The 11,481-nt window shown below is 31.3% G+C and overlaps 1 protein-coding gene across 1 annotated transcript; it reads right to left on the reverse strand.

Annotated features, from left to right (window-relative positions):
• Nucleotides 1-2,174: 2,174 nt before the first annotated feature.
• On the reverse strand, nt 2,175-10,445 carry LOC108740754 (rho GTPase-activating protein 17-like). Its single transcript, XM_025976206.1, has 7 exons — nt 9,849-10,445; nt 8,665-8,815; nt 8,326-8,604; nt 8,028-8,259; nt 7,720-7,869; nt 6,440-7,663; nt 2,175-4,943 (listed from the first exon to the last, which is right to left on the reverse strand). The coding sequence occupies exons 1-7, from the start codon at nt 9,899-9,901 to the stop codon at nt 4,201-4,203; spliced, it is 2,832 nt and encodes a 943-aa protein (XP_025831991.1). The 5' UTR covers nt 9,902-10,445; the 3' UTR covers nt 2,175-4,200.
• Nucleotides 10,446-11,481: the final 1,036 nt, after the last annotated feature.

An 11,481-nucleotide genomic window follows, 5' to 3' on the forward strand; every position in this document is an offset into this window, starting at 1 on the left:
AAAAAATTCATCAAATAGTGCTGGGAGACCGCAGATTGAAAGTGCGTGAGATAGCTGAGACCTGTAAGATGTCATATGAACGTGTGCAACATATTTTGCACCAACATTTGCATATGGAAAAGCTCTGTGCAAGATGGGTGCCGCGTTTGCTAACAGTCGACCAAAAATTGATTCGAAAAAACATTTCTACCGCAAATTTGTCATTGTATAAGCGTAATCCAAGCGAATTTTTGCGTCGATTCGTAACCGTTGACGAAACGTGGGTCCACCACTACACTCCTGAAACCAAAGAACAGTCTAAACAGTGGATTGGACCAGGGGAACCAACTCCAAAGAAGGCAAAAACAATTTTTTCGGCGAACAAGGTTATGGCTACTGTTTTTTGGGATGCAAGAGGTATTATATACATTGATTACCTTGCAAAGGGTAATACTATCACTGGTCAATACTACGCAGACTTATTGCAACGTTTGAGCCACGAGGTGAAAATTAAACGACCTCATCTGGCGAAGAAAAAAATCTTGTTTCATCACGATAACGCACCAGCGCACACGTCAATCGTTGCGACGGCTAAAATCAACGATCTAAAGTTTGAATTGATGCCGCACCCTCCTTACTCTCCAGACCTAGCCCCGAGTGACTATTTTCTGTTCCCTAATCTCAAAAAATGGCTTGGCGGTAAGAGATTTGCGGACAATGAAGAAGTAATCGAAGCTGTAAATGGTTATTTTGAGGAGCTTGACGAATCAGTCTATAGAGATGGCATTAATAGACTGGAACACCGCTATGAGAAATGTATCAGCCTTGGAGGAGATTATGTTGAGAAATAAAAAAAAAAAATTTTTAAAAACCTTGTTTTTCTTGGTCAGGCCGGAAACTTATCAATCCACCCTCGTATATATAGATAGACTTATAACCCTTAAACCTTTGAATATATGAATGAGTATGTAAATAATTTTTTACTTTTTGTTATTAGGTACGTTTTCAATGGATAAAGTAATTCCAAAACCAAAAAACATAAAATTATATTGCTTACATTGGGCTAGATCTCTTCTTAACTTTACACAGATTATCAGTCTAGTTAGCACACATATTAGATTGAAATTCTTTAGTCATCTGAATAACTCTTCCCATTCTGCTTAATTGTTTATTTATAATATATGTATGGACGATTAAATAGAAGTAATATGCTTCTGCTGAATTGCGATAATGCATACATCTTATGCGATACCTGACAGATGTGTTAATTTAAACTATCAAAGTAACGCTGAATAAACTAAAGTCTGTACTGTATAAAGTTCAGGAAAACTTGAACCTGATTTTTTCAATATTTTAGTTGTAGGCTTTTAACGCATATCTATTTTCAGCAATATGCTATTTAAAAAGAGACTTTTTTCCTTAAAATATACAAAAATTTTTTCAAGCTACCTCTTTCTTTCCTCAAATTATTTTCTTGTTAATATATCTTGAGAGCTACTATACATAATTCATAAAAAATATACTGTTCTTCAAAATTAAGCTAGACGTGCGAAATATTAAGTTTCTCCGTTAAAAGATTTTGAAATCAGACAAACCCACCATATGGGTTTAGCTTTTTTATTTTTTAATTTAGACAAACCTAGACCAAAGTTGTACAGTGTAACGTAGTCCTAGTCCGACTGAGTTGTAAACATGCAAATAGTAAAACTAGCAAAGAAGTAAAATTATTTAAAAACCCCAACTAATTCCTTCAAACTCCTTAAAGACCTTGGTAATATTAGTTCACAATTTTAATAAAACAGTTTATAGAAACGTTTTACTGCATACTATAGGTATATGAATGATTTTCTTAAAATTTTTCATCAAGTTAGAAATTGTCATTGCTATATTTAATCACAAGAAATCGTTTATAGGGGGGGGGCTAGCTCTTGTGACATCATATATGTTAGGAGGGTCCCTGAAAATATGACGTAGGGTGACGAAGGGAGAGGGAAAGGCCAAAAAGGCGAAATAAAGTAAAATAAAATAAAAACAGAAACTATTGTTCTTAATATTATAACATTTTATTTTTCATAAATGCAATCACAATAAAACTTAAATACTACTTCATAGTAACACATCTCATTAAATCTAACATATATATATTGTAATTTACACTGCCCTTAAAGAAGCAATCAATATTAAAACAAAACAGGTATATTTTAAACAATTTATTTCACTTAACAAAAGCAACATAAATTGCTAAAGCAGATAGCAAATATTTCCTTCAAGTTCCAACATAACAATAATTTTCCATAAAAGAATAGGTATTCGAAATAGTAAATCAAGCAATATGAAGCTTAAAATTGTAACATTTCCTTATTTAAGTTTAAAAGTACGCTTAATGAAATTTCATGTACGAAAACACGTAAAAAACATACATTATCATATGGTTTATCATAGTAAAAATATAAAATTTATTCTAATAACGATTTTGCTTAAACTGCATCATAAAAACGGGCTTACAATTGTTATATAAATAGCACATAATTATTAATATATATAGTAATATTGCACTAGTTTCATTAAATCCTCGTCAATATGCTTGTGCGCATGTTTTGTAAGCATTTTTCATCACCTAATAACAAGGGGAAGACCAAGAACGTAACAATCATACTTTTTTAAATATTTTTTAGTGGGTAGAAATATTATTTAAATACTAAGACTAGCGTGAAAAAGCAAGTATCTTGTTAACACTCCAAAAAACTTTTTTTGAATTATCACTCAGTCTTCAGATCGAAATCTCGATTTTACTTTATCTATATAATACTTCTTGTTGCCATTTATTTTGATAAAATGCGTAAAAATATAGAAACACACACACTTAGACAGGAACACTGTTGCTTCCTTTTGGAAATGAGTTAAATGAAGTCTATTAGTATGCTTCATCGTTTTCTAAATCAAATGCCCAAGAAAGTTGTTTGGGAATAAAAACACCAAGCAACATTTCATTAGAAATTCATGTGGTTAACTACATACCTAAAATTTAATAAAAACAATCACTTTACTAAACAAAAAAATGATGTTTTCATTCCTACCAACTTCACATTTTGGTTTCTAACTTTATTTAAATTATCAACGCTTATCCTTTACATCTTTTGTGCTTGATTATGCCTGGATTATCAAACTGTTTATTCGTTAATACCATTGCTGTTGATTTTCATTTTATAAGTGCAAAAGTAGCATATGTACTCAAAATATTGATACATGATACTTGAACTACAAAATAGTTTTAGTTGTAAGTTATAATAGTGATTGGATTTAATTACAGATATAACAGATTCATACATGATTGCAATTTTCTTATGTATGGTTCAGTAAACATCACAAAATGCTTCTTAATCCTGAAAATTTCAAGAACTTTTAAGCATGACAAAAGTCTTTTCTTCTTTGAATTTATGAAAATTTATGTTTATCATTAAATTATTATTTATTTTTCCGTGCTTCAATAACGACTCACATTCAAATCTGTAATAATCAAAAACATTTAACTAAATCAATTATTATTGATGTGTAACAACCTATTGCTCGAGTATGAAACTAATTTCATGAGACGCAAACGGAAGTAGAAAGGAAATGGCGCGCGCAACTCAATCTTTAATTAAAGTTGCCTACAGTGACAAGTAATGGAAGAAAATGAGAAAAGGGAAAGAAAATGCAGACGACGTATTACCATATAGTTTTTCTAGATACGTGGTACAAAAATTATTTACAAAAAAATTTGAATATTTTTCATAAAAAGATTAGCAAGTTTTAAAATCACTTCAATCAATTTTCACGAAAATTTTGCACGCTATCCAGGTTAAATGTTACACATCATTGGGGTAACGCCAGACTTTTTTTTTTTTATTGGACGCCCTCAGAACGAATACACGAAGATAATACATCTATTTATAAAAAAAGAAAATATAAAGAAAGATATGCTACGTTGAAACCTTCATAAAGAAACAAGAACATTAAAGTATATGTAAAGTACTCAATTATTCTCAATTATTATGGGTTGCTACCTTTGAAAGGAAAGTTTATACTGAACTTAAACGTAACTGAGCTGCTACGTGTGTAATATTAATTCACACGTTTCCTTTTTAGTTACAATAATTGCTTAATCCTAGAAAATGATCACCACTTTTCACTAGAATATTAAAAGATGCGTGCAATTGCTTCCACAACGCATGCTCGGTTTCACAGGTTAGTGCTATCAGATACCGCAGCGGTAGTAGTAGGCGTTGAAGTAGCATCGTTCTTTGGTCGTTGGACGGGGGGCGGGGGCGGTGGCTCCGTTGGTTTATTCAAGCTGCGCGGCGAGGGAGGAGTGTGAAGGACACTTATAACAGTAGCGTGGGGTAATCCTGATCCTGTAGAATCTACAATGTTCCCGTCCGACTGCGTTCGCGCATGACCACCGACTCTAGTAAATCCGTTCACTTTTTCCGAATTACCGACATCTGAATTGAGCTTTTCACTTGATTTAATGACCGCTGACTTTGGAGGCACTTCGGGTTTGTTACTGCCATTACCAAGGGATGAAGTACGAGTACGTATGCTCTCCACTGGAACAATAATTTCGTCACTTTTTATGTCACCCGAAGACCGTGGATAAAATTGTTGCGTTTTTTCGTTACTAGGTTGGTGTCCAAGAAACCGTTCCTTTTCTGCAATCAAATTATCATGACCTGGTAAGTGTTTTTCACCGTTACGACCCTGCAACTGAATGTTAACATAACTAGGCTGCTGTTTGTGCGCAACACTGTACACCGAACACTGAGTCCTTTGAACGGCAGGATCAGACAGGGTACTGTTATTTGAAGAATCGAATGATGACCTCGGGATCGCTTTTAGAGATGCAGGACGTACTGGAACCGTTGGTTTATTTGGACGTTCGGGTTCTTCACGTGGTTTATTTCTCACTTGAACAGGATCAACTGCTATACAAATAATTATTGTTTGATGTTACGAATAATAAAAACAGCACATCTGTTAAGAATTTTCACTTAATCTACAAAACTACAATAACGAAATTATGCATGATTAAGTACAGGAAATAATGCCGACAATAAAATTAGCAACTTTGCATATATAAGAAATATATGCTTCTTATATGCATTATACATATGTATAATACATAATTATCTTTGTTTCCATTTGCGTTATTTAGTCATTACCCAGACGTAAAAGAGCTTATAACCTTTTTCGTCTATAAAAAAACTAAAATATGTTAAAGTATCTGTTGTTATTTTTTAATAATTACACCATGCCTGTATTTTGTTCTAGTTATAATAATTTTATTTGCGCTTCTTAGATCATGCTTTAAATTTAATAGCCAACATATTTGTCTACAACAATTATACCATGCACCACCACCTTCCCAACAAAAGAGTTATTTGATTTTCTCAAGCTTATAACAATTTAACATAGCAGTCAAATGGCAATACTTCAAAATCTTACATTGTAAAATATAAAATGATAAACCACTAATTATTTGTCTGCTTTATGTTGTATTTCAAGAATGCAAATGATGCCAGTACGCACGTGAAGTAGGAATTTCCCTCACATTAATAAAAAAAAGTAATTTTATTCTATATTTGTGAATCTAAGTAAAAATATAAGTTAAAATTTGTATAGGTGTTTATTATTTGGTTTTAAAGAATACAACCACATCCAGGAAAATGTCGTGTGTTATTAATTTTCTATTATACATTATTCAAACACGAATGTTAAAAAAATATTAAAATTCTTAAAATGCAACAAAGAAAAAATTAAGATCAAATCTACAGCTGTAAGTAAAAAATAAATAAAAATAAAGCGAATTCTACAATCCTATATAATTAATAAAAAGAAGTTGAACTAATTCATGGTGCTGGCAATATGCTATTGGTTCAAGACGTGCATTAATAATAAACAAAATAATATAGTAATTTATTAAACGTAACACAAACCACAAAATGCAAAATAAAATAATAAAAAGTACGAACTTTAAGGAGGAACTGGAGGTACAATAATTTCCAAGGGTTAACTAACTATTTAGAAATATGAGGGCGTTTACAGTCTTAATAACACTGTTGTGACCCTTGTATGTACTAGTAGCTTTTATTTTTTTTTTAAAGACTATATATTCGGTTTCTGTTTTCGAATCACTAAAATTGTAAAATAGAATTGTTCAATGATATCAATAGAATCATAATAACCAAAAGAACGCAATTTTTAATTACAATTTATCTCGTAGTGTCAACCTAAGTTTAACAAAAAAGATTGGTAAGATCAGTATTTTAATTTTTTTCCCTGGGTCCTTAGTTTTGATATTGTTACCATTACTATTGCTTACCTTCAGTTCCTCATTAAATTGTTCTTGTAAGTGTAAATGTGTTAATTGTAATCAATTAATTCCATTTTTATGTACTTCACCACCTTGTTGGTAACTTACCTTCAATATCTATTGCATTTAACGATTTGGTCATTAGATTGTCAGTGCTAGAAGTCCGGTATTCTCGACAATTGAACGCGTTCGACGGTCTGCCTTCGTCAAAATTAAAAGTACGAGGCGCTGCGACAGGTCGTCCAGGCGTTAACCCTTTACTATCTGATGGCGGTTTCTGTTGCAAACTATTCCCAGTTATAGTCATTTTCTCCACGTTCATAGTTTGAGCAGTTATCTGATGAACAGGTTTCGCTTTAGCGATCTGTACCACGCTCATGTCAAGCTTTTGCTGTTGTTGTTGTTGTTGATCATCGAATGCTTTTGATTTTTCGGCATTAATAAATGAATTATTGTCACATTCTATTACTAAACTTTGCCTTCGTGGTAGAACGTTTTTATCTTCGGGTTGGGTTTTTGTTTTGGGTACATTTCCGTCCAAGATGATAGCGCTCTTCACTTTGTGCGACCGCGATAGCGTGGTGCTTCCGGATGGGTAAGATGGGGGTATTCCTGTTACGCTTTCTGAGTCGCTCTTGTAATTCCCCGGGGGAACAGAGGGAGGTGTTGGAGCTAATTTATTTTTTCTTATCCTCGTCTGCGGCTTAGGGCTATCAAGTTGGTGAGAATTTGTGGGAGTGTGACTTTGCTGTTGTTGTGTTGCTAGCACATCAGGGTTCTCGTGATTAATTAATTTAACATTATTAAGAACTGGTCGTTGGAATTCGGGTTCTTCTGGTAACAGATCGCTTCTTGTAAAACTCAAGTATGGGCTCATATCATCAATAAATAGTATGTCAGATTTATTTATAAACAATTCTACGATCATGTTCATTGTGGCGCAATTACTCATATGAATATCCATTTCTTTATTTTTGTGCCAAAGGAGATTAGGGGCCATAACAATAGCCAAATTCGATGATGTCATTTTGTTTTCTTGGTTTTTCGAGAGTTTAGAGAGGAACTGTACTAAGTATGTAAGATTGATCCTGTTCGCTGCCGGCAGTTTCTTGAGGATCTCCTGAACTACAAGGATTCTTTGGTCTTCAGGATAACGCATAGATGACATCCATTCATCATAAAGACTATACGTTAACAAGGGTTCGGGGAGTTCCCTGAGGTATAGTTTTAAAGTGCTTGCGAGTACGTGAACATCTTGGTACTCTTGCAACAGGGGTGGACTAAAACAACCAGAGTCTATAGAAAGTTTCAGTCTTTTAACCCTTGAAGCACCTGAAAATAAAAATAAAAAATTAGAGCAATAACAAAATTGTATTGTGTTTTGTTACCTCCAACTACCCTAAAAAGTCCTTCCTCTAACATTCCAATTTCAGATAGGGCACAAATACACAGTTCTAAAGGATATGCAATGCTTCTTCCAGTTACACGTAAATGCTCTTCTAAGTTTAATCCAAACACAGCCTTAACAGGACTATCTCCTACAATTATTCGAATATGATTATTACTTATCTTTCTTATAAAACCCAAAATCATTATTATTATCATGTAAAAGATAGGAGAAACGAGCAACGAAAAAATTAAATTAATAACTTATCTACATAAATCTTATTCCAAAATTTTTGATGCTCTAATTTACCTATATTTTGTTCAAGTTTAGGAATAACTTTCTCTAGATTCTTTAAAGCACTTTCATGGTAAGCTCTTTGTAATTTTAATAGTTGTAAAATGTACTGAGACAATTCAGACTCTTTTCTCAACAGATTAAACATCTCTGCTGCCAATACATCCCTGTGTTGTTCCACCTTTGAATCTGCTTCTTCCATATCATCTTTAAGGGCTTCTCTTTGCGGACCATTCTTTGATGCAGCCTATGAATTGTTATTATTATTATTACTTAAATGTTGCATTAATTCATGTGATATTAAATGATTTACATGATATCTATTGCTTGCAGAATCCTTATCTAAAATATATTTTTTCAGATTCTGTTTGTGCTTAAAAATATTTGGCAAATCATTATCAATAACTGCTTGCAATGGGGCGCTGACCAACTGTTCAACTTTCAGTTCATGTTCTGCTTGTTCTTTGGCTAAATCTATTTCAGCTTGTCCACATTCTCTCAATATATACTGTATTAGTTGACAGTCGTATTCAGTACTACGAAAGCCCTGTTCTTGGAACGTTTGACCGAGTTGAAATTCAGAATATTTTTTCTAATTAAAAAAAAAAGATGTGAAATATAATAATTAGCGTGTTTTTTAAATTAAAAATACCATGCGTTTTTCTATGTTCCCTTCGGAATTTTGGAGAGAACCCGGAGATGGAATGCGCTTGCTGATAGCTGCAAGAGCACCCCGCAGATACTCCACTCTGTGGTCTGCAATTTGCAATTCCTCATGATTGAAAACTTCGCTTTTGTCAGCTCTGAAAATAATTTTACTTTAATCATGTGCACTTTATAAAATATCATTTTAACTTTTGTTTTTAAAAATTAGTGAAACAAATTATATGAAATTCATGTCAGAATTTTGGAAATTTTTTTATCTTTATTTAAAATTTACATCTGCATAAATGTGAAAGTCTAATATAAAAAAAATATAGAATTTTATAATTGCAATAGGAAGTGATACATCATGAAAATCTTGTTAAAACAGTATTGGATGCATTTACTTTTAAACATAAATAAAATTTGCTGGTATATCCAAAAGTGTAACTTTAACAAAGTATTTAATAAAAGTGAATTTGAGCTACTAAATCATTATTAATCTACTTCCTAACCAGTCAAATACTAATTTAAAAGAGATATAAATATTTTACAAAGGAATGATATATACCAAGTAAATAAAACTATAAAATCGATAATTTACAGCTTACAGCTTCAGAAATACTGCAAATTATCGTTATAAGTTAGAAATTGTTACTGGAATGCATATTTTGTTGACCGCTTAATAAGCAAATTAATGTAAACTGTTTGCCCCAATCATTTTCTATTATCATCTTATCTACCAGTATAAAGGTTCATGAATAAAGTGGTTAAATAAGCATATCAACATTAATAAATATACTAGTAGTAATTTTTGTTTATCAAAGCAGTTGAATCTCTTAATAATAATATTTTTGTTAATACATTCATAACTGCACACAAATAAAATCAAAAAAAATATATAAAAAGTACTTTTAGTAATTAGATACTTGCCTAAGTACTACTTAAATTAAAAATGTCTGTATGTGATACTTACACATAAAACAAATTCAAAATCATACAAGCACCTTTTGTAAATATAAAACGACCAATTATACAAATTATCCATATAATGTCAAATAAGGAGCTTATTGTAATATAATTTGAAAACTAACTTGTGGTATAAAAAAAAATTGGAAACAGTAATTATTTCATTGTGTAGTATGCATGCTACTAATTAAACTATTGAAAATAAACTGAAAAACAAACGCTTACCTTAAAAATGTTTGATCTGCAAGTTGTTTAACACGAAAAAATTGTTTCTTCATCTTGTATTTTTTTATCACTACTACCAAATGCAATGTGTAACTTCTAAGTCATCTGTGTGGAAAATATAAGCTTAAAAGGGTACTTGTGAATAATGCACTGAAAATCAAACTTCAAATAATTATCAGTTGAAATAAGCGACTAGTTGCTCACTTTTGCAGCCATGTTACGACTATTAAGCAATTAATAAATGCATTAATGAGACCTAACTCAATAATGATAGTTAAAAATCAAGCACGATTTAGTCTTTGTTTTTTAATTTTATTTATTTTTGTCACTAATTAAAGAAATTCCACTCCCTTCAGCCATTTGCACTTCCATATAACCTTCTGAGTCATCTGTAAATTTTACTTAACCTCCAATGTAGCACTTTTCAAGAAATATAGCCTCTATAGTAGCCCTAAATTAAACAACTAAATAAAACCACATAACACACATTATTTTCTCTTGAAATATTAAATACGGAAAAGCTTTTAAATTATCTTGTCGATTCAAAAAAAGAAAACAATTGTATACTATTGAAAACCTATACTATTATGGATATTATTATTCCATTTATACCATAGACAACTTATACAATACATAATAATCGTAGATATAGATAAATAATCAATGAGTATAGAAGAGGGTAACCTATGGAAAAGATGCGCTCATATAAGTAACTTATCCCATTCAGTTGCAAATGGCAAATCAACTAAATACACTTTCATTTATTTAAATGAATAATAGCTACGTCAAGATCTATACTAGGTAATAAAATAAAAACGAAACAATAAAATTTTCAATGATAGCGTCAGATGATCATTAAATTTAATGTATATTAATTATTTCTACTTAAGCAACATTAATGCGTCTGACCATAACGAATTTAATAAATTTTGAAACGAAATGGTCGACACTAATTGTGTAATTTACTTTTTTTAATACCCAAATATATTACATTATTCTACCACATATACAGCGAATGGTGTGCGGTTGCATAAGTCCATCATAAAATTAAATTGGACAATATTTTTTTACATTATTCTTGAAAAATATTCATCCAAACTCCGACTAAATTACTAAAAACATGTTATTAGTTTTCAATTAGTCTTTACTATGCGTTTTGACAAAAATATATTTTTGCGAAATCGAAGAAAATGATTTATGATTTTTGTTCCTTTTTAAACAATTTTCAAATTTGGAGATGTAAAATTTCGCTCTTTGTTCAAGCTAATTTAATTTGATTTGATATAAAAGCCCTTAAAAGTTAGACGCCTATTATCGAAAATGAGTATTTGAGAAATCGAAAAAAATCCTCCATAATTTCGAGTCCTTTTTAACTAATTTACCTTAAAGTGACATGAGTTTTGACGAAAATGTGTTTTTGCAAAATCGAAGGAAATGATTCATAATTCGCGCTCTTTTTTAATCAATTTTTAAATTTATATCCGTAAAATTTCATTTTTTACTGTGGTTCAAGTCAATTTAAAATGAAACCGCGGCAGGGTGTTTTGACAAAAATATTTTTTTAGCGAAATTGCATGAAGGAAATATTGACAAATTTCCATTTTAAACAATTTTCACATTTGAACACGCAAAT

Source organism: Agrilus planipennis, unplaced genomic scaffold (assembly GCF_000699045.2).
Source record: "Agrilus planipennis isolate EAB-ADULT unplaced genomic scaffold, Apla_2.0 scaffold228, whole genome shotgun sequence".
Lineage (NCBI taxonomy): Eukaryota > Metazoa > Arthropoda > Insecta > Coleoptera > Buprestidae > Agrilus > Agrilus planipennis.

What these genes read in the sequence shown, in the direction of transcription:
- LOC108740754 (XM_025976206.1), bottom strand. Translation starts at nt 9,901, where the DNA reads ATGAAGAAACAATTTTTTCGTGTTAAACAACTTGCAGATCAAACATTT. An exon ending in GCAGATCAAACATTTTTAAG is followed by an intron (nt 8,816 to 9,848) that starts GTAAGCGTTTGT and finishes AATTATTTTCAG; the next exon opens with AGCTGACAAAAGCGAAGTTT. An exon ending in GGAACATAGAAAAACGCATG is followed by an intron (nt 8,605 to 8,664) that starts GTATTTTTAATT and finishes TTTTTTAATTAG; the next exon opens with AAAAAATATTCTGAATTTCA.